The sequence below is a fragment of the Mustela nigripes genome, chromosome 6 (assembly GCF_022355385.1).
Source record: "Mustela nigripes isolate SB6536 chromosome 6, MUSNIG.SB6536, whole genome shotgun sequence".
Taxonomy (NCBI): Eukaryota; Metazoa; Chordata; class Mammalia; order Carnivora; family Mustelidae; genus Mustela; species Mustela nigripes.
This window is the reverse complement of record NC_081562.1, coordinates 103,777,531-103,800,854: the sequence shown is the minus strand read 5'-3', so window position 1 is coordinate 103,800,854 and position 23,324 is coordinate 103,777,531. Positions and strand designations below refer to the sequence as shown.

At 50.9% G+C, this 23,324-nt stretch overlaps 1 protein-coding gene across 2 annotated transcripts in view; it reads right to left on the bottom strand.

Moving 5' to 3' along the window:
- Window positions 1–23,114, bottom strand: part of TSPAN11 (tetraspanin 11) — a 65,686-nt gene extending 42,572 nt beyond the window's left edge. The window contains exons 1-2 of one of the 2 annotated variants that reach the window (XM_059403792.1): window positions 23,096–23,114; window positions 1,078–1,172 (exon numbers count right to left, since the gene is read on the bottom strand). In XM_059403792.1, the coding sequence (XP_059259775.1) occupies window positions 1,078–1,161 (84 nt within the window). In that variant the 5' untranslated portion in view covers window positions 1,162–1,172; window positions 23,096–23,114. Of the gene's footprint in view, window positions 1–1,077; window positions 1,173–22,300; window positions 22,663–23,095 lie in introns of those variants that run through there. The other variant, XM_059403791.1, reaches the window with a different exon arrangement.
- Between the last annotated feature and the right edge of the window lie 210 nt (window positions 23,115–23,324).

Below are 23,324 nucleotides of genomic sequence, written 5' to 3'. Positions count from 1 at the left end.
GCAGCATCCAATCTAGCAGATAGAAAGGAACTCTGACGTGCTTGCACCAAAAGAAAGACTTTCATAGCCAGCAGGAAGCAGGACTAAGGATGTAAGGCTAGGCAAAAAAGCAGGATGGTTACTGCAAGGTTACTTTCCTTTAGGGAAAGGCAGCAGCTTAGCAGGTGGGTTACCTAACTCGTGATCATCATTCCTGATTGACTGGTTTAAGATGCCACTTCTGGGAGAGCCAAGACTGTAATTAAGTCTGGTTTGGTGACATGAAGCTTAGCATTAAGTGACTCCATTTGGGGCCTGTTGTTTCCTTTTTAACAAATCCCAGGTAGTTAGAAATGATTTGCATTTTGTAGCTGGGGAAAGAGATACAGCCAGTGTTAAGTGGCATGCCCCAGGCGGCGCCAACGGTAAACAGCAGAGCCTGCTCTCCCAGCCCCCTTCCAGCTCTCCAGATCTAGGGAGATTGTTATACAAAACATACACATTCCAGCATCTGGTTATTTGGGGGGGAACCCATGGTATTCTGCTTCCTATTACTTTGATAACTGCCTCATGTGAATGGACCCCGCTCCTCCTAGAAGACCTCCCTAGGGCAGACTTCCTGAGGGGAGACACCATGAAGGCTTTTCCCACCACACCAGCCCCAGGGCCCCACGACTTCTGTTTCTTTTCCTGGGGCCCGGAGAATGTTAACCATGAGAGGCAAATAAATGGTTTTCGGTGGAGCACAGGCAACGAGCAGGCACATTTCCCACAAGGCACTGGTACAGCAAGTTAGCGGGGAAGAAAGAGCCAGACCCTTTGTACAGCAGGTGGGAACACAACGCTCCGTGTGATGTTTACGTGTCCCCTATTTCAGACGCCGTGTGGTGCGGACTCCACGCCAACCTGCAGACCAGATTCTTTTCTTCCCCCTCAGTAGCAAATGTACATATTTGCTTTAAAGTAGGCGGCGTTTGCCCATGGGTGGTCTTTGATTTGGAAGAAATCAACCCGAGTGGTGACTCACAAAAAAACAAAGGGGGTTTGACTCACTCTGTGCTGGGCCAGGGGACGGATGCGTGTGCGAGATTCACTTACCCAGAAGAAGAAGTTAAAGACGAAGAGTAAATACTTCAGGTAAACAATCAGCCAGTCATCCTGCTCTGCCTTGTAATGGGCCATGGTTGCTGAGCCTGCAAAGAAGATAGAGGGAGCTGGAGGGGGACGCCCACAGGGAGCCACCTCGCCCGTCCCAGAGCCAGAGCTCCTTCCTAGCCTGTTCGGCCAGGTGGGTCTGAGGCTGTGGGTATGGAACCTGGAGCAGAGAGCAAGGAAATGCAAAGGCTATTATCAGATGCACAATAGAGGTGAAGTGCGCAGAATTTCCTAGAACCTTTGCATCTTGGTTTTGCCCTTTTGCCTAACTCTAACCTACAAGTCTTCTACCATAGGAAGTGCCCTTATTCCCCTCCCCTGTCTCATCAGGGTGGCAGGGCACAGATTTACCTGGTAATCTGCATCATTTGAACGGGACCTCTGTGTGCACAGGGGTGGCATGAGCCCCAAATCAGACCGTCCACACTGGAGAGGACATGAGCCTCATCCAATCCGCCCCACGGGCCCCTTGCACCATGACTTTCCAAATGAGGAAACAAGGCAGCAGGCCCAGTTCTTTGGCAGGAAGAAGCACAAGAGCTCTGGAGTCAGACCCCCTGGGTTCAAACCCACGTCTGCCACAGACACATGGGGTCTTGGGCAAGCCATGCAACCTCCCATTCCTCCCCTGTAGCAGAGAATAACGATGGCTACATCTCGGGCCTGTTTGGAAGATTAAGTGGGATGGTCTGGGTAAGGCGTTTAGCATCATCCTGGGCACACGGTAAGTGCTCAATGGATGTTAGCTATTAGTAGTAGTCTGTGTGGCAGGGATTAGGACCCAGGCCTCCAGCCCCAGAATTCCTCGTTTTTTGCCCGGGGAACGTGCTCCCTCTCCTTGTCCTGCTGCCCCCTGCTGGAGTCTCGGGGAACTGTGTGTGACAGCGGTCCCTTGGCACAAGCAGGGGAGGCTTACTGTGCCTGTAGTCCTGTGTGCTTCTTGGTGGTACAACAAGTACAAGGGTGCAATAGCCCCTGTACTTTCTGCTTCTCCTGAGCTCCACGTCCCCTGGGCACCCGCCTGCATCCTAACACTCACGGAGTAGCTAGCTGCTCCTCGAGGAACTCGTTCTCTCGCGGTGACCTCTTATTCTGGAACCACAAACAACAGGGCACTGATTTTACGCACTTCCATCTCTTTCTCCCTTATTCCCCACCTCTGGTCGGGCCCTCTTTGTCACCGCCCCGCTCCTTTTCCTTGGCCGGCACTGGGCCAAGCCCAGATCATTCCTCCTAAGTCACCATCCTGCCTTTTATTTCAAGCTCCTGGGCTCCTAAGACAGGGGATGAGAGAGAGAGAGATAGAGATAGAGAGAGAGAGAGATAAGGAGGGAGGAAAAGGTGGCTCTCTTATTTGGGATTTCTATTTCAGAACTTGAAGAAGGTAATTTAAGAGTTTTAGTCTTCTGGTTAAAAAAGGACAAAACCCATTTTTCTCCAATTTCATCTGAGAGGCACTGCGGTGGAAAGAAAAAATACAGAAGGAGAAAAAAGGAAGCCTACAAAAAAGTGTGAAAAATGATGACAGATGGGGTCAGCCGGGTGAGTGGAACAGGAGCTATTACGCAGCCATCCTGCAGGTGGCCTGACCAGAGCTCCGCTGGGCCAGCGCGGGCCATTAGTAAATGGACAGTTTGGGGCCTGGCCTTCCCTGTCTGCATCTCTTCTTGCTTTGCCTGCCCCTCTCCTCCCAACCAGGGACCACAGAACCACACTGCAGACACTTCTATACTGATAACCCCAGAGCTCAGGAGCCTCTAAAGGAAAACTGTATTTTTAAAAAGGGAGTTGATGCCGAAGACAGAATTAAACAAAAAGAAACACATTTCTAATGGTAAAGTTTCAGCCATCAGTGGTAGAGACGTTGGAACCACAGAACATCAGGGTCATGGGAAATCCTGGGCTCATTAAGTCAACCTTCTGCAGAGGGAGTGGGGAAATTAACACTCTCTGAAGTGACCTTGCTAATCGGTGGTAGCAGTTTCCTATCGGCCCCCAACACCCCCATATACCCCCACAACCTATAGTGCTGGGGGCGGCAGAGGCCCCGAAGGGGTATCAGTACCAGTGTGGAGCCAGATACTTGGATCTGAAAGTTAGCCTTGCCATTTATCAGATGTGTGACCCTGGGTAAGTTACTTAACCTCTCTGTGCAGCTAACATTTCTTGAGCATATATTATGTGCCAGGCACAGAACTAAGTGCTTGACACATGTTATCTTATTCCATCTTCCCAATAGCCCTAGGAAGTACAGGTTATTCCCATTTTGAAAGATAAGGAAGCTTGAGGCTGAGCAAGGTTACATAAACTGTCTAGAGTCACACAGCAAGAGTATGTGTGTGTCACTTGATTTTAAAACATTCTGGGAATATTTTAGTAGTCTTTTTCTTGTGGATTTCTGGCTTGATTCTACTGTGGCTAGAGAAAAATCCTCTGTGGGATTTCAGTCCTTTGAAATGTGTTGAGACTTGCTTTATGGCCCAGAAAACCATTTCTTTTAGTGGATGTTCCATGTGCATTGAAAAGAAAGTGTATTCTCCAGCTTTGTTAATCATGCTACCGAAATAATAAATCACGTTATGAAATAAATAGAAGTGGGGGGAAGGCAAGGGTTAGAGGGAGCATGAAACATCTCATTTTGGCAAGGCACTACAAAAGGAGCACCTTCAGTGGGGTGGGAGGAGGCCCGCAGAGGCGGGGCCACAGTTTGGGGGTCTGGGGGTGGCTCCATGGGGGGTAGCACTGGCAGGCCCTCTGCCATCAAAGCAGGGCTAATGAGGTCATTAAGCCCAGAAGGTGATGCTGTCCCCCTGCCCATTCCCTCTCTTCTCATTGCTGCCCCCATCCCTACTCCTGTGACTCAGGGAGGACCAGGCTTCTCCGACTAGTCTCACTTCTGTTTCTGGATGGCTCTATGATCTTGAGCCTCAGTTTCTCTCATCTGCAAAAGCAGAACGACTATCTGGCTCACGGGGTTGGGTAGAGATGCCACTCTACTCCAGGACTTACTACAGGGCCACTTCTGTATCACCTTAGGCTCTGTGTATACGATCGTGTCGTGCGCCTAGTAATAACAATGGCTAGTATGAATTGATCTTGGGCCATGAGCTGGGGTGGTTCTAATGAATGAACAGATGAACCCAGGCACCGATGGGGGAACGGGAAAGCTCCCACACTCTTTAAGAGTCATATTTCTCACTCAGTCCCCGAGGACACCTGAGTCAAATATGATGGAAAAGAGAGAAACACAACTAACCCCAACCCTTCTGGGTCCTGAACCTGCACGAATGGGGAGGACCCCGTGGCCGAGCACAGGGCCTCCTGGGGAGCCTGCAGAAGCCCCTCAGGGCCTTGCTCTGTTTCCCCCCAGAGCCTGCCATGCCCCTCGCCACGGCCCCTTCTTTCCTCTTGTCTTTTAGTTCCACCCTCCTGTGAGAAACTCAGACCTTGGTCCAGGGCATGCCAAAGTAGAAAATCCTTTTCAAAAACACACAAATGAGGCGCAAACAGGGACTGGACGGTCCCTGCTGGTGGGATACCCTGGGGCATCGTCACGTGCTTCCTCATGGAATCAGACCTCACAAGAACACACAGCAGGAGGGGCGGTTTTGACAGGTTCGGAAGGTGAGCGCGCAGGTAACCCCCTTCTCCGAGCTGCACACCCTCTTTTCCTTGCCTTTGCTCCAGCCCTCCCAGATGGCTGTCCAGCAGGGGCTGGGAAAACCTGGAGCCCCGAGGCCCACCCCAGTGGCATCTCTGTACCGGTCACATGTGGCTTTCTCCTTACAATGCTCAGCAGCCCAGCAGCCGAGCTGTGTGAGGTCAGAGTGTGTGTGCACCTGACCCGAAAGGAGCTCATGAAATAAATGCCTGATTTGAGAGAGGCAAGTCATTCTGCCTATGTGTCGGAAACATAAGATTTCCTAGTCATGGAGACAAGGTGTTTCAGGGCTTTGAGAAGCCACCTCTGGCCCTGGTGCCTCTGCCGGACTCCCCACCCAGGAGTCGGATGCCCCAGCCCCCAGCAGCGGCAGCCAGTGAAGAGGCCAGGGGCCAGCAGCTCTCCTTTATAACCAAGGGGGCTGAGGCTCCTCTGGCAGACCCAGCGACCCATTGCTGGTATTGCCGGAATCAAAGGCAAGACCTCTCAGGTCTGGGCTTTCATCGGGTTTTGAGGAAAGAAAAAAAAGTCCCTTCCAGCCACAGTCGATTTCTCTGTCCAAGCTCGGTACTTGGAGCATGGAGATACCTCCATGAGAAGCCTCTCACAGCAAGGATGGAGGTTCCCGAGGTGGCCCCTTCAGGGGGAGCTCAGGATCTGTATGATGAAGAGCATGGGCAGGAGGAAGGCCCCAGAGCCCAAGCTGTTGGGGCTCCGCCTAGGAGTGGCTCCTGGGAATGCGACAAAGACAGTGCAGCTACGTCCCTCAGCTCCAGGGGGCGCTGTACACATCAAGGGCCCCGTGAGTGGCGGCCTCTGGAGTTGTGCAGGGCCTGTGCAGGTGCACACAGCTGTCCTGGCAAGCCCAGCTGCTCATTTCTGATCTTCCTTCTCTTGCCGGGGCTGGGTGCCTCCCATCGCACGAGGCCACCTGGGTGAAAGCTTGACTTTTCATTTGCAAACAGAGCCTGGGCAGCACAAAATATTCTGGGTGGGCAGACACTGGGGGGCTGGTACAAGTGAAAACCTCCCACCCCCATGTACCTCTTTAAACCCATAATCCTCAACTCTGATCTGCAGGTAGCTGTCCTCGTCTTTCATCCAGAGAATGGGACGTGGATTAAAGCTGGTTTAAGTCTGATTCCTAAGATGGCCCAGTCTGTTCGCGGTCCTTCAGAAGTCGTTCCCCCTCCCTCCATTATAATGGAGTTGGAGGTGGGTATGTGGCCCCCTCACTAGCAACTACATTTCCTGGGGGTCTCAGCAGCTAGATCTGGCTGGGTGGTAGTTCTTGACAATGGGATGTGAGTGGAAGGGCTGTGTCCACGCTTGCCCTAGACTATCACACGAGAGAGAAAGAAACTTCTTTATCCTGTTGGGTCTCTGGCACAGAGCCCAGCTTCGTCTCTCACCGAATCCTGTCTTCGGGAGTCAGAGTCTTCGCTGTATAATGTTCCATTCCAAGAGAAGAAGGAAGGCAGGCCTGCCGGAGCTCCCTCCCTGAGAGCAACGAGGTGGTCCCCAAGCACACGGGCGCCCACAGCCAGGATGGGACTGCAGGTGGGAGGCCCCCGAGCCTGGCCTGGAAGCCACGCACACTACCTCCCAAGTGACCCTGCCTCCTGTCTCCTTCTTAAATCATTGCCAGATCTTCTTCTCTTCACCACTGGGGCCTGAAGCTTCACTTCCCTGTCCAGTTACCGTGCAGCCCACCACAGTCAGGCAACCCCCTCCCCTCCACAATCCTACACTCACTTCTGACTGTCAAAGCCAGAGGCAGCTTTCCCCACCTTGTCCCGCTTCGCCTCTGCCGAATTTGAAACCACTGAGCGCACTGTACCTTCCCTTGAAGCTCTCTCTCCCCGGCTGGTGTCACCGCCCCACCCTCTCCCAGTCCTTCCGGTGTCTCCAATTTGCTCTGATCTGCACATCACGACCCCCAGTCTCCAACTCTGTGCTCTCCTCGGTCTCATGGGCTGGGTCCTCCTCTTGGGGCTCTCCTTGGTCCTCCGCCTTGGCTCCCTCTGGCACAAGGTGGGGACCATTCTTTCTGCTTTGCCTTCTCTCTCTCCTTTTCATCCTCACTCATACCCAGCTCTGCCTGCGTCTCCCAACCTGACGACTCTCAGAAACCTGTGGGGCACTAGGCTCTCGCCTGTGGCCACAAGTCCCTGACCACCAGCCAGGCAGAAATTAAGTCAATATCTGCCCCGCCAACCTGGCTGTCTGGTATCCCTGACACTCCCATCCAGCCACTCATCCAGGGCACCAGTCTTCAGGATTATGTCCCAGTCCTTGTCTTTCCATTGTCACCACTTCTTGCCCCACCCCTTTCCACTGCCCCCAGATGTCCCCCGTCTGCCGCCCTCCTCCATCAACCTCTAGAGTGTCCACTCACACTGCTCTTCTGCGACCTGCCCGCTGTAGGCCTACCCCTGGTTTACTGCTGTGGTGGTCTGGCTGGTGCTTCACGTAGTTCTTTTCCCTTTTGAGATCGGCTTATGAATTCATCTGTTAATTCACTGAACACTCAAGGCTTGGCTATGTGACATTATGGGCTGGAGATGAAAGAGAAGACAATGAACGAAGCAGGCCCCAACCTCAGAGAGCTTGTGGTGGGGGAGACGGTCAGAATCAGCGTCATCCAACCCAATGTATGAAGTTCAGGGAGAAAAGTGTGTCCAGGAGAAGAACCACTAGTGAGAGTTCAAGCACAAGTAGGAATTAGGCAAAGGAGGTGACAAAGCAGCTGTATGCCAGGCTCAAGATTCTGGACTTCATTATGAAAGCAATGGGTACCAGTGAACTTTCCAATTTGGGGAGTGATAGTAGAGTCACTACTTGTGAAGTTAGGTTAGATAAATCTAAATGGCTTAACAGGTTATAAACCAGATCCTAGGGTTTGGAAGGAAGTATTCCTTTAAATAAATTTTTAAAATCCACCATGGAACCTGGGCATCTGAAGGGACAACCAGGCCTGTCTGGTTGATTTGCTGTGGCTCTGTAAGGCTGCAGTAGACATGGTGTTGTCTAGGACGGTCCAGGGTGGGCCAGCTCAGCCCACCATCAGGCCAAGCCACTGGCCCAGGCTGACTACCTGCACCGGTAGACCAAACGAGGGGAGCCAAGGAGCCAGTGATGAGAAGTAAAATCCTAAACCCGACAAGGAAACTCAGTGCCTCTCTGAACAAAGAGCACAGGGTTTTAATTTTGACACATTAGGTCTCAAAGACACCTTTAAAAAAGAAAAACGCATTGCCTAATATACTTACTGCTCCCTCTAAAAACCAGCTTAATTATAGTGAAGAATACAGTCTATAATTTTTCCCACACTCGGAGATGGATCTATATTATAATTTCCCCAATCTTCATGAATGAATGGATGTATGATTTCCACCCAGAAAGAGCTCCTCTTTTCATCACCCATGTGGAGACCCGTGCTCGAGGCCCTGGCTGGGTGGGGCTCATCATCCCCTGTGGATGACATCCCCCTTGGCATGAGGGGGATTTGATCGGGTAGTGTGTGTGTTCCTAGAACTCAGGAGGGGACGGCCACTAAGGGTGGTCCTCCCTTCCCGAGATTCCCAAAGAGGAATTGCCAGAAGGACGCTAGGAATGTCTGCGGACACTGAGGGATGGTATTTATGGAGGCATTGGCAGATAGGGTTTGGCTGTGGGGTGGAGGTGGCCTCTGCCCAGGGGTCAAGGGGTCTAATTCAGGATTTCCCTCACTACCTGTCAGCACTTTGGGCAAATCACTGTCTCTCTCCATGCCTCGTTTTATGAGAAAGTCGATGTTTTCGCTACATTCTTTCAAAGACATTTGTATGTAGAGCCTAACATATAAAGCAGATAATTGCTTCTCTGGCTGAAGGGGTGTGCCCCCAATAAGCCCACCTGATCACTGTCTCCAATAAGCCCACCTGATCACTGTCTCCCATTCCCCACTCACCCGAAAGCTGGAACCACAAAGAACTGCAGCTCTAGCACTCTTATGAGACCAAGATGTGGGCATTAGCTTCTTAAAATTTATTTTTATTTTTTTAATTTATTTGACACAGAAAGAGAGAGAAACAGTGAGAGACAGCACACAAGCAGGGGGAGTGAGAGAGGGGGAAACAGGCTCCCACTGAGCAGGGAGCCTGATGTGGGGCCCGATCCCAGGACACTGGGATCATGACCTGAGCTGAAGACCGATGCTTAACTGACTGAGCCACGCAGGTGCCCCGGCATTAGTTGTTTTATTCTTTAACCGCGTATTGTCCCCTGTACCGGTCCCCAGTCAAAAGAAGCAAGGGGAGAACTGCGGAGGTCGACGTCATAGAAATCTTCATTCCATATCATACGTTCACAAGATATTTTTAGAACTGGAAGTGACCTCTGACATCATGAGAAACACTTCATTATTGATGGCTCCAATTCTGTTGACCCCCACCTGGCCTCAGTTCCACCCACTGTTTTCCTTTTATTTATTTATTTATTTATTTTTAACGGAGGGAAAACACACATAACATAAAATTTACTCTTGTAACCATTCAGTGCAGTGGTCTTACGGGCATTTACAATGTTGTACAAGCATCACTACTGTCAAGCTCAGACCTTTCCATCACCCCAGATGGAAACCTTGTACCCACTGAGCGCTCACTCCTCATTCCCCCTCCACCAGCTCCCGGCAACCTCCACTAGCTTCTCTGCAGATGTGCCTACTCTGAAAACTTCACCTCAGTGGAATCGTACAATATATGATTCTCGGTGCCTGGCTTCTCACCTAGGATAACGTCTTGGGTTCATGCTCCAGCATGGACCAGTGCTTTGCTCTTTGTTACAGCTGAACAATATTCATTTGTGCGTACAGGCCACCTTTTGCTTATCCATTCTCCTGTTGACTGACATCTGGGCTGTTTCCACCTCTTGGCTAGAGTGGACAGAGCAGCTGTGAGTATCCAAGCACACGTGTTTGTTTGGACACCTGTTTCCAATGCCTCTGGGTAACGCCCAGCAGTGGAATTGCTGAGACACGTGTTGAACTTACTGAGGAACTGCCCATTGCCATCCGCAACCCTACCTCATTTTTTTTCAATATGGCGTCTGTCCTGGGCAAGTGGGTCCAGCCCACTGGGGAACAGCAGCCGCCCTGTATGCAGGCATGGGGTTTGCTATTTCTATCCTCCCCAGGCTTTAGCTCACTGGTTGCTTGCACAGAGGATGGGAATAATAACAATAACAATAATACTTATAACTGTGATGACATAATTATTATGTACTTCTTACGGTAACTCAGAGGTGGGTCCTCTTAGGAGCCCCATTTCACAGACGGAGAAACTTATTCAAAAACACACAGCCTTGTCTGAAATACAGGGCCACCCTCCCATCTACCCCCCCGCGCTGCCCTCGAGGGGCCTCCCCACCCCCCCCCCCCCCCCCCTCCGCCCCCCCCCCCCCCCACCCCATCCCCCAACTGACCTCCAGCCTGGAGAGCCTCCTGGCCCAGCTCCTTGTGCCTGCCTCCCAGGAGCCTGCCCTCGTCTGGCTTCTGCCAGGCCATTTCATGAGCTGGGCTGCCTTCCAGATTCTGCCGGCACATCAGGCTTCTCTGATGAGTGCCCAGTTCCCAGCTGATGATGAGACCCCCTCTGCCCAGCAGGCTTCTGGCATAGACGAATGCTGCGCCCTCAGCTAAGGCTCCAGGGACACTGAAGTACGATGATAACGGATAGCGCTCCTCCTCCCTCCTCCCCAAAGTAGCTCCCAGTGCATGTGGGCTCACGCTGCCCATGGCAGCTTTCCAGACCCTGGACACAGCCAGGGACACTGAGCCTGGGCTGGTCTTTGGAAGCTGCCCCTGAGCCCTGGCATCTGAGGCCAAGGCAAAAAGGCTGCCCATGACAGACAGGCCCGGGGCAGAAGGCTGGCCCGGGTTGCCCTCCCTGGTCGGTTCTGTTCTGCTACCTCAGGTGCAGAGTTGGGATAGAAGCAGCAGGCCCTCGCTGTCACCCCACCCTCTACCGACAGGTGGTCCAGCCAACAGGCAGCCGAGGGTGCCTGACAGAATTTCGAGAAGGCCAGAGGGCTGGGTGGCCATGACTCTGAGAGCAGAGGCAGAAACTCCTAGACATCCCCAGTGCCCAGTGAGCCAGAGAGAAGGGAGAGAAGCCCTAGGCCCTGTGGGCCTCTCCCAAGCTTGGATTTAGGGCTCAGACTGGAGCCGAAGACCCACGGGGCATCTGTTCTTAGGGACCAGGGTACACTCACTGTCGTGTGCCTGTGAGGGTGCAGGGGGTGAGAGGCGGCTCCCTGAAGCAGCCTGGAGGATGTGGGAGGTGCTCTGGGCCCCACATCAATGTTGACCCCCTCCCTCAGACTCAACAAGGACTCCCACTGGGTTTGACGCAGGGGACCAGGTGCTCAGTTGCACAGGCCCCCTCTGCGGCCCCCTCTCCCAGGGTGGGATCCCCAGCAGAGTGCCAGTCACCCAGAGCAGCCTCCTCCCCATGTCCCTAGCTGCAGCCACAATTCGCTTGATCTGAGGGTCTCCGAGAGCCACCTAGGAAATGACCCTGCTTGACACCTGGGAGCTTCAGGGAGGGGGTCCTTGCGTGGCCGCTGAAGGATGATCCCGAGTGTGGGTGGGAGGGGGCTTTTCCTCCCTCCACCATCCCTGGTGCTAGGAGAAGGGAGTTGGGCGTGAATGGGAACGTGAGCCTGCTTCCCTGATGCTTGGTTTGGGCTGTCGCATCCATGGAGGGAAAATTACAGTCACTCTTACCAGCTGTGTGAACTAGTGGTCTCCTCTGTCCTCTGGGGATAAGAAGGCCCTTAAGGACCCCAGAAAGAGTGACCTTGAAGGCCCGTCAAGCACTGGTGGACTGTGTAGCCTGCTCCCGCCCGACCCGTCAGCAGTGTCGTTGGTCAGCCGCCTCCATGGGGGGTAAGAGGAAGTCAGCAGGTTCTGTGCCCTGCAGAGGTGCTCTGGGGGGGAAGGAGGGGTGCCCGCGGCGCAGCTTTCATCAGGCTGCACACTAATTGGGGCTTAAGCACATTCACAACCTGCTTGCTGGGACTCAGAAAGGCACAGACACTCCCTTCCAGGCAGCAGGAAACTTAAAAAAAAAGAAAAAAAAAAAAAGCCTGAATGACATAAAAACTTGTCTCTTTTCCCAGAGAGTAGGATTTGTACAATTTCTCCTTTGCTTTCCAAATAGTGCCTATCTTGTCTCTGGAGCAGGACACCGTGGTGCAGCAAGTAAGCCTAAAAGACCATTCCTTCTAAGGGGTCCTAAATTGGAGGCCCCTGAAATTATATGAAAAAATGTTAACCATTTCTGTGCTGGGGTTCCACAGGTGTTAGCAGATCCCCAAAGAGATTGATGACTTCCCCCAACAAAAAAGTTCAGACTCCCTGTTTCAGGTGGTTATAGATAAGACCTGGATTAGCAACTCCCAAGAGAAAGGCCTTGTGTTAGGCACGGGTTCAGGGTCCCCGTGGATCCCAGGGATCCCAGAGGAGGCAGAGCTGGGACTAGAAGCCAGTATCCCAGGTATCCAGACCCTGGTTCAGCTTGCTTTCTCCCATACCACGGGGACCGACAGAACCGTGTGTTCGTGTATAGGAGGGTGAGGGAGAGAACACTGACGCATCCAAATTTAAATTCCAATTTTCACTTTGGGACTTGGATGTAAATCTGTTAGGTCTTAAGTCCAGAAAGTGATGTAATTTATTGAAGAAAGTGTGGAAGCTGCTAAGCTCCCTGATAAATAAGCCATGTTGCTTCATCCCAGCCCTGCAGAAACCTAGTTTCTAGGGACATAGAAACCCCCTTGGAAAGTATTAGAATCTTCTCCCTGCAAGAGAGCCAGACACATAGATTCTTGTCTTTTTAAAGATATGTGACCTTTCTGGCAAGGAAATAGTGCACTCACATGGCAACTAACCAACATCCCCCGCACTGTTACCCTAATTCTTTCCAAAGAAGAAAAAAGAACTTTAGTTCCGTGAGTTATAGAGGATGTTATAGAAATGGACTTGGCATCCGAACACTCTAGATATTGCATATATTGGCTCCCTAGCCATGTACTAATTTTTTCATCACCATCAACATCTCTTTGTTGTTCCTGGAGTCTGGAGAGCTGCCTGCGTGTCCCAGGACTAGAAGATGGAGATAGAGCCCATCCACTCCCATATGTTGGCCAGAGAGGCCTGGAGAGTAGAGGTCGTTTCTCCTTTCTCCCTGAGTAGGTCTGAGAAGAGCTGGCCCTCAGGGGCGCATCTCTGGTTCTCAGCCTAGTTCTTGGGCTTTGGGAAGACTGCAGGCTCCCAGTGCCGCCAACAACCATGATCTGAGTTCCCACTGCCTTTGGTTGTTGATGAGTCTATTAATATGAAGACATCAGGAAATAACAAGACTCCAGTGTTTTGGAAGTGTGAAGAGCTCTAAGAGGATGCCTCATTATTATTGATGGTGATGATAATATGTAGTATGTAGTCTTTATATGCCACTTTGGCTGCTAATTTCCAAAATAAGGAGGGAGGAATTTAAAGACCCAGCCAGCTCTGGGAGTAGCAACAGCATTCTTGACAACGCACACAGAACCTTTAGCTTCTGGTCCTTGAATTCCTCCTAAGGTGGCATGTCGCCAATCCAGCCTTTGGATGGTGTGGGCTCACCTCCTGCCATGGGTGTACGAGACACTGGGCAAGAATTAGGACAGTGGGAAATAATTGCTTTCTATGTCCACGAGCTCACCCAGTGTAGATTTACTGAAATGCCTAATATATGGACAAGTTTCCCCACCTCCCCACCCTCCCCAATTTTGAGGCCAGACCTCCCCGGGTTTGAATCTCAGCTCTGCTATGTGTTAGCTGTGGGATCTGAGGAAGATGTTTAACTTAGGTGTGCCTCAACATTCATGACTGTAAAATGGGGGTAACAGCACTGATTCTGTAAGGTCTGTGATGACTGCAGGAGAGAGCATTTGTTAAAACCTCACACAGTGCCTGGAACGTAAATCCTATTACATTGCTAAAGGCTCCACACACCACACTGTTGGCAATTGGGCCAGCGACCCCGACCCCATGGGACTCCCTAGAGAGAGCAGCTGGGATAAGAGAATGCAGCCATCCTTTACGGGATGCCAGTCGGCAGCACAGCTTTCCAACTTCTTGGGCACATGTGTGTTTATTTACATTATTTCCACAGAGTTCAGAAGTGGGCTTAAACCCCTGAATTGACCAAAAGGCTACCTTCTGTAAGTTAAGAGACAAACACATATATAGCAATGAAAAATAGAGCCCAGGGCTACAGCTCCAGGTAAGGATAACTTTCCCAAGGGAGGGATTCATGATAGCTGCTGGAGGTGTAATTCTTATCCCAAGCTCTGGGTCCTGCAGCTCTCTTCACCTTCCAGACCTCAGCAGAAGAACAGTTCCAGTCATTTCCAGCCTTAGATTGCAAAGCAAGGTACTCCACTCTGAGAACAACTCCCTCGGGGCAGTGCTTTTCAATCTTAGCTGCATAGAACCACCTGAGGACTTTGTAAAAGTCCTGATTCCCAGGCTGCACCCCTGGGCGGAATGAAAGTGGGATCTCAGAGGGAGTCACCCGAGAGACCGTGGTTCCAAGGCCAGGCCTTCCTCTAACTCAGGCTAGCCCCTATGCCCACGTTCAGTGCTTAGGGGTCCTTGAGCTGTCCATAACCACAGGTGGGCAGACTGGGGCTCTGCAGACTGTTTCTGCAGACTGTTAAAACAGGTTAGCAAGTCTCCCAGGCTCTGTGGGCCCCACAGTCTCGGCCGCATAGTCCTTGTTCTTCTGTTCATTTCAGCCTTTTAAATACATAATATTGGCTCGTAGGTCATACGAGACAGTTTGCGGACCGCTGGAGAATAGCATGTCATGCAACTGTCAAATGTAATAATGAAAATAGTTGTTTATAGCATTACTTAGACAATAAATTAAAACCCAGGTAGAAAGTAGGCCAACTTGAAGGGAGTAAAGGTACAAAGTTAATGTGGTTTCTTTGCTGTCTCTAACTACTTCTTCTAACAGGTCTTTCTATATTAAAAGGAAGGAAGGAAGGAAGAAAGAAAAAGAAAGAAAGAAAGAAAGAAAGAAAGAAAGAAAGAAAGAAAGAGAAAGAAAGAAAGAAAAGAAAATAAAAAAGGTAGAAAGAACTCCTATTTCAGTTCACGGTGCTAGTAGTTGTTTCCTAGTACTCACTGGGAACTAGAGGTTTCCAGCCCACTGAAAAGCTCTTAGCGGGCAGCCATGCTATCAGAAAGTGTTAATTGCTTTCTGAGTATTTCATTTTGGCTGAGCACTGCTAGTCCTAACTTCCGGTCTCCCTGCCTCACCTCTCTCTCCCCACAGAGAGACGGACTTATTTCTTCTGAAGGCCCGGCTTCCCTAAGCCTCTCTCTGTGCAAAAAGCACCCCAAAATGTGAAGTCACCCAAAGAGCACCTCCTTCCTTGTTAACTAAGCCACACCCTTCCCCATCCCGAACCATCAGCTTGGTTTCAGTATAAAAATGGTCATGCCTAGAACAAGCCAGCCAGCCAGTATCTTTGAACAGACACAAGAACTCCTAGAAGCTTTTTGCTTTCTGGTGCATTCCAACCCTCAGACAAAATGGGCCCAGCTCCCCTCTACTCCTGTCCTTTGTTCCTTTCTTTTGAGTTTCTTAAACCCACTAGAACCTGTGAGTAAATGATCCAAGCCGACTTTTTGAAAATGTAAATGATTTAAAGCAGAAGGATGGAGGCGTGAACATGGAGACGGAAGCCTTTGCTGTTTTCTCGACATCTAAGTGACTACTTAGATGGAATCCAAGGGCACTTGAATGGCCCACTCATTTAAAGGATGTGTTCTAGCCCAAGTCGGCCAGAACCATCTAAAAATGGGACCAAAACAGGTCAAGGGTTGAAACCCAGCTGGCTTCATGAGCAGGCTTCCAGCTCAGACTCACAGTGCCCTGTGCTGAGAAGGGCCTTGTGCTTGGTTTAATGCGAGGCTGTTGGCATCTTGGAATTTTTAACAATTTAATCTTTGAGTTTGTGTTTTGTAAGTGAAGCCCCATAGGACAGTGGGTGTGACTTTGAGCAGAGAGAAATTCAGTGCGTGTCCACTTTCCCTTGCTGATCTCCTTGGATCCACGATGCCCCACGAGCACAGAGTTCCTGGGGGTCCTCCAGACGTGGCACTCAAGGAGCCTTAAAGAGTACAAGATAAGGTATTTGGTTTCTGATGGAGCAAGTGGGGGCTGATGGCCCAGGGAGGTCAGGCTCTCTACTGGAGCCAGAGCTGGGTTCACGTGCAGAAACCAAGTGATGCATTGTAAGAAACGCTAGCAACCAAGGATTCTTAGGCTATACTGTCCCTCCCGGTTTGTGGCACTTCCAGCATTAGTCACCTACTAGTGCTGAAAATGAACAGAAGGGAAGCGGAGCCATGTCTGTGTTGGGCGTGGTTGCTTTTCCTTTCAGCCCTTTCTTTCCCCTTGGGCTGGAAGTAGGGTGTGACAGTGTGTTGATGAAGGTGCATGTATCAAGAAGGGAAATAAAAACGTTGAGGTCATTTTGTGCATCATTTCCAGTGTTGAGAAGAACAAAACATGTGCTAGAACATATGAATTGTGTGACTTTGGTGATTCCACATAGGAGTTAAGTGCTATTATTTTATTTTATTTTGTTTTAGTTATTTAAGCAAGTCCCTACTTAACATGGGGCTCAATCCTATGACCCTGAGATCAAGAGTCGTACGTCTTCTGACAGGGCCAGCCAAGTTGCATTTAAATCTGGCATCGCACGCTATCAGGATGAATTAGTAAAATTCATGCTAATACTTAAAACTAAATTAAAATTAAAATTTTAATTTCTCTTTACTTAGAATGCCATTGAGTAGCAAATAAAACCTACCCTGACAAGTCAAGAAAGAGACCATGGAAGACAGGAAAAAGCTGTATATTTTAGTACTTTTAGTGACATTTTTCCTGCTTTTTGAGCCAGGGGTCTGCCATTGCATTTTGCACTGGGTCTGACAAATTATGTAGCTGGCCCTCCTCGAGGTACTTCTTCTCCCTGAGGCCCAGTCTCAGTGATGACTGATAACCTCCAGCCTGAAATATCTATTCTGCAGACACTGACTGAACTACTGTTTGCCCAACTTGGTGCTAGTTGCCAGGGACAAAAAAAAGTCAATAAACGTAAATTTCTCTCCTCATGCAGTGGAATATAATTCTGAAACCATGGTATAGGACATTGTTTTCCAGGGGTCAGAACCCTAATACTTGTCTGCAGAAGAGGGTCAGAGAGAGAAAGGTCTTTACAATTTGTCATAAGCACTTATAGAAACGTGGGCCTTTGCTTGTCAGAAAAAAGCTTCAGCGGCTAGCTACCACACCTACACGATCAAACAGGATAATGGGAAAACCGTTCATAATTTTGCAATCTGTCCCAAACCTCCAAAAAACTGGACAGCACCAGCCCAGTCCTGCTCTTTGTCCTTTTTACTTCTGATCCTTTCAACATACTAGAATCTGTTGGTTAAATGGTCTACACCGATCTTTTAAAAATGTAAATGACAGAAAGCAGAGAAGACGACACTGGATAGTGAAATCACTACTGCTTTATGGTCTTTGATCAATTGCTTCCAAAGGAGAAACAAATTTCCCTTTACACTGAAGTGTGGCTGACAAAAATCTTTCAAAACACGAGATCCCTGTTCAAAGAAGAAGAAGAAGAAGAAGAATCTGGAAGTCAGGACACAGGTGGGAACCACTGCGGGGGTTTCCCCTGCTGCCTGCCATCTAAGAGGGTCAGGGAACTCTACTTTACTTCAAAACTTACTACTTCAAAACAGATCACGGGACGTCAGAGCAATTTCCTTTAACATTTCCTGAACCTCTGTAACAGCCTCAGTTCTTGAATTCTTGGCGTTCTGCAGTAAAAGCCCTTAAGCCTTTAAGAAGGGCTGATGCATACACGGGGCACTGAGACACTTAAATCCAGCTGTAACCTGCACGCAGCTGTGTGGGGAGCAGAATGACCCAGGGGGAAATGCACCCAGAGGAGGAAAGGGGTGGCTGGCTGGCCCGGGCGTACCCCCGATGCCCAGCATGCAAGATCAGGGTTGGGACGCGTGGTGCAGCGGTCACCACCTGGCAGGCCCCCCTCTGGCGAGCACACTTGTCCAGAGTGCTCATCTCTTAGCCTGCACCTGGGCACTCTGTGCCCCTCAGTCATTCGTCCATACCCAGGCCAGCTGGGAGTTAGAGATCCTTCGTTGGTTGGCAGAAGAAGAACCGAAGCTCAGTGAGGTTGCGTAACACACGGAGGGTCCCTTGGGAGGAAGGGGCAGGGCCCGGATTCCAGGCTGGAGTGCCTGACCCAGACCTGGGCTCTCTACCTTCCCTACCCCCAGCCCCACGGCCCTGGTGAGCATCCCCTCAGGTACTGTACATTTAGCTGTTCTCTCCTCTCTTACCCAGAGGGACTCTAATCTCCTCACAACTAGATGCCTGAGGTCAGGAGCCAGGCCTTTAGGTACTCACAGGCCCAGACGTGGTGCTGGGTGAATCTGTGCACACAGGCCAGCCACCCCTTCAGCTCTGCAGCACAGCCCCTTGTAAGTACAAACATCAGGAACCCAGGAGCCCACAAGCAGCCAGAGCAGGAATGGTTACAAGAAGCAAGGTCAACAGTCAGAAGGAATTGGTCGGGGGAGGGGGATGTCTGTGTTCCCTCTCTCCTTTTCACTTCTTTCCATAGTCTCTCCCCTCAGCTATGCTCCCAAAACAACCCAACAAAACAAGTAAAACTCCTTCTCCATTAAGCAGTGTGCTATTAATATATAATATTGCCATTTCATGTTATATACTCTTAGTACATACTATTATATACTCTATATATACTATATAGTAGTATATATACTAGTATATATATATATTATACTATTTAGGATATAGTAATACATAGTAATACATAGTATTAATACATAGTACCTAATAATATATATACTAATATATATATATTAATACATATATATATATATACTAATATATATATTATTAGGTACTATGTATTACTATATCCTAAATAGTAACATAAATAATAATAAATAACAATAGAATAGTACTAGTATATATAGTATATAATACTAACAGTATATACTATAATATGTAATTATATAATATGTATTTATATATTAATAGCATGTAATATTTAGCATATTATATTACGTATTGTATACTATATGGCATTAACGTACCTAACATAATTATATATATATATATATATATATAAAATGTTATAGAACTACATTAGAGTATACATGTCTTATATTAATTCTCATGCAGTTTAACAAAGGTGCTGGTCAACATGGATTCTGTGCCAAAAACCTGAACACAGTGCTGGGGACAGGAGCCACAGGGCCACCTGCAAATGTATTTACAGGAGGAGACGACCTCGGGGCCAATAGGGCTGCTGTAAATGTGGGTCAGGGTGCACCATCACATTGCTGTCTCCTAGGCTCAGGAATAGTTCAGAGAGAGGGCTCCGTCCCACCACCAATGACTCAGGAGTAAAGCACACTGAGTGGCTATCTATTGGGCAGGAGGCCCATCTGGATGGTCGGCCTGGGAACACACCCCCCCACCCCAGGGAGGATGATGACAGACATGGTCACTCTGAACAGGCAGCTCTCCAATATCAGAGTGTGGTTTATTGGCTTTGTAAATAGTCAGTGTCGTCCCCCCCTCCCCCCCAGCTCATCTCACACATGGTTTAGAGTTCCCACGGACCGCAGGCTGCTGCTGGGCTGTGTGCAAAATCATTTTCATATTAACCTTGTCCAAAAAGTCAGGAAGTTAAACTGATTGCGAGAAAACAACCCTACGTTGATTTCCCTGGCCAAGCAGAAGCAATCTGTGGCATGTGAGTGTCTGAATGACGGCCATTGGTCCTCCTTGAGGGCCAAGAGGGCACTATTTCCAGCTGGAGAACTATGATTTCAACTTGGACTTGAAAAGGCCCCTTGGGGTCTTCTGATACAATGGGTTTCTAGTTTTATCTTACTGGGAGGGCCCTTTCTTCAAAGGAAATCCTACCTGGACACCAGCCCATAACTCAGATTAACCCCTAGCTGTTGGGAGTGAGGGGCCCATGGCCCTGCTTATGGAGCTCGTTCCTCCCTCAAAAGCTCCTAGGAACACAACTTGAAAAGCATGCCGCAGCTCCTTGCTTAGTAAGTTATTTGCTCCCTCACTGACACAACCTTTTTTGGGTACCTATAGTGTTGCAGGGGCTGGTGAGCCACCGGATGGAGGACTGGGGCAGGTCCTTGCTTTCCTGAATCTTCCAGTATGGCAAACTTAGCAGAGCTAAGTTCAGACCATGTAAGTGCTGTGATGGGATCAGATCAGGGAATGTGCTTGTGGCCCAGGAGGAAGCTGCTTTCGATAGGGGATGGGGAAAGGCCTCTCTGAGGAAGTGGAACGTGAGCAGAGGGCAGAACAACTGACTGGACAGATGCCCTGATTTTGACCAGTGAGGAAGCAGACCCTAAGAGGTGAAGGGACGTTCTTCAGGACACACAAGTTGGGAGCTGAGCCAGGATTTGACCCTGGGGTTTCCAGGCCCCCTGGCCAGGGCCTACTTTCCTTCTCAGTGTTTACTACACGGCTGCTACACGCAAATAAGGCTCTGTGATGGGGGACATCCAAGTGCCCACAAAACCCCAACCCTGCCCTGGTGTTCAGGGCCACCTGTCATGACTCTTGACAACTTCTCAGCCTTTTTTGGCTGGTTTCAGCCTGGCTCTGTACCCCAGAAGACAGAACCAGGCAGCTGACATCCCACACCCATGACGTTGCTTGGGAAAATGTCCTCTTCTCCTATCATCCTGGCTTCAAACTGTGGAAAGGGCTCCTTACTGCTTTTGTTGGCTGCATGAAGATAAAAGCAAGATGGTGGCTCACTTGGAGGAAAGCTCTCTGGAAAGTCAAGCTGCTCTAAGGTTACACAACTCAAAAACCAACCAAGCCAGTTTTCCTTCTGGGCTGGAGAAGGCTTTCATAAAACCAGATCTGTATGTGTCTCACACACCAAGAGTCCATTGCTGGGCTCTGAGCCTACACTCCTCTGATGCTCAATATCAAGGGAAGGAGTATGCAAATGGCTCCCTTAACTACCCCCAACCAAAGAGCTCCAGGCCCTCAAAGTGTTCCCCAGGCCTCAGACTCTGCTCCATGAACCCGCCATTTGCCCTTCGCCCTAGCAGCCTAAGGCTGTCCCAGCCCTGTCCCAGGCATTAGCCAATTTGAGCCTGAAGACACCCGCTGACGTAGGCAGGACAGCAGTTTTAAGTCCCATTTTGCACACAAAGCTACTGAGCCCCAGGGAGACCTTTGCAGAGAACAAGGCTAGTAACATAGTACCAACCATTGAATTCTGATTCAAACCCAGGGCTCCAGACTCCAAAGGTAGCTATCATCACGTTGCTCACAAATTAAACACTCTGGCCTAATTCTACACTCTTCCCTCTCACAGCCTTCCAGCTGCATCTTATGACCTGGAGGGTACTTAGGAGGGTTTCCAGAAGCTGCCTCTTCTCTCTGTGCCACCCCTGCCTCCTACTGTGTGTCCCCAAGCTGGAGAGGTCTGGAGCAATTTAGACCCAAGGTGAGATGCTCTCCTGCCCAACCGGACTGACCCCCTCGGTGTTTTCATATATTTCAGCCAGTTCACGCTTGTCAATACCGCATGTACCACTGGGGAAACAATGCACCCCGGAACCCTCCATATCTTCCTTCTTCCCATACCAAACCAGCCAACTGCACCTGCAGGAGTGGACAGGCAAACACAGGTGATGGGGCCTGCATAGCCATGTCCCCACAAAGACACAGATGTGTCCCCATGGGACACAGAAGGCAGATCTGTGCCTGCAGAAGTCACACCAGCTGCTAGCATTTAGCAAACTCTATTTCGCAGGTAGTACTGAGCCAAGCTCTATACAATTCTAGCTAGGATTACTCTGGACCGGTCGCCCAGGGGGTTATGCCCAAGAGCCAGCTACTAGAATTAAGGTGGACAAAGAGAATGACATTTCCAGGAGAGAGGCCCTGAGCCCGCTGGGCCGGCAGGAGGCACTCAGAAGCCCAGAGCCCAGTCCCAAGGCCCTAAGTGCAGAAAGGCGGGCTCAAGGGACACAAACGCTGCGACCCCGGCAGAGTCCGGTGCGCGCCCGCGTCCACCTAGAGGGATCCGAGGCCTCCTGCCCCCGCCACCCCCTCCGTATCCAGAGTCAGCTGGCCCCCGCCCGCCCAGGCCCCGCTAGCGTCCGGCTAGCCGCGGTTAGCCACGGCACCGGGAGGGAGGTGGGGGCGCCTCCTCCCTGCCGGGCTACGGCGCAACCGAACGGCCGCTCCCCCTCTCCCTCCCCTGTCCCCGCGCGCCCCCGCCCCGGCCCTCCCGAGCCTCGCGCGCTGCTGCTCCGCCGCCGGCCGCACTTACCCAGCCGCGGGTCGCGGGGTTTCCGCACGCAGCGACGGCAGCCGGAGCCTCGGGAGGCGCGGCAGCGCTCCGGGCCCTCCCAGTGGGACAGGGTCGGGGTGCGGGCAGCCCGGCTCCAGCCCAGCACCCAGGCACTTCCTGCCGCTCCGCCCCGCCCCGCTTCCCGAGCGCCCACCCTCTCGGCTCGCCCCCCTCCGATTTCCAGGCTCCGTTCCTCCCAGCCGGGAGGCCTCGCCCAGAAGCCCCGAGTTGGGCCGCGTCTTTGTTTGGGAGTTGGCCTCTCTTCAATTCGGAGCTCGCAGGGCCAATTAAGTCGGAGTTAGGGGCAGCTGTGTGGTTGCCCGGGATCCCTGCGGGGAGGGGAGGGGCGACTCACAAATCTCCCGTCTGCCCCCATCTCCCCGCCACCGCTCCCTCTTTCCCCGCCCTGGGGCCTCTCCAGGGTCTGCTTTCCCCTAGGCTGGTACGTGGCTCAGGCCCCGGCAGAAATTGGCCTATGGGGGATCCCAGGGACTCTAGGCTCAAAGCCCCTCTCCTTCTCCCTACCCGCATACATAAGGAAGACTCCCATAGGGGCTTTGACCCAGAAAGAGCCCTGTGGTCCACGGGCTTGGCTTTCTGTTTCCTGGGCCCAGGGAGCATTAAGACCTCTTCCCTGACTGGAGAGAAGCGGAAGAGTAGACACAGCACGGGCCCTGCCCTGGCTGAGAACAGGTGCAAAGCTTCCCCAGAACTGGCTCTGCTCTTCCCCGGGGAAGCATATTATTTCTCAAAGCAACAAAGGCCTGTGCTTACCCAGCCACGTTCTTCTGAAGCTTGGCAGCAGGAAGCAAGGTTACCCATTTACCAGGGGGCGAGGTCAGGGAGGCCACTGGAAGCCGGGATTGCTGACAGAGGCATAACCCTGGAGCAGAAATCCGCAGAGCGGACCAGGTGGAAGTTGCAGGAGGTGACTGCAATGGTCCCTGTGAAGGGCAGGCCTGAAATGGGGGTGAATGTGGAAGATGCAGTGGCGGGGGTGCTA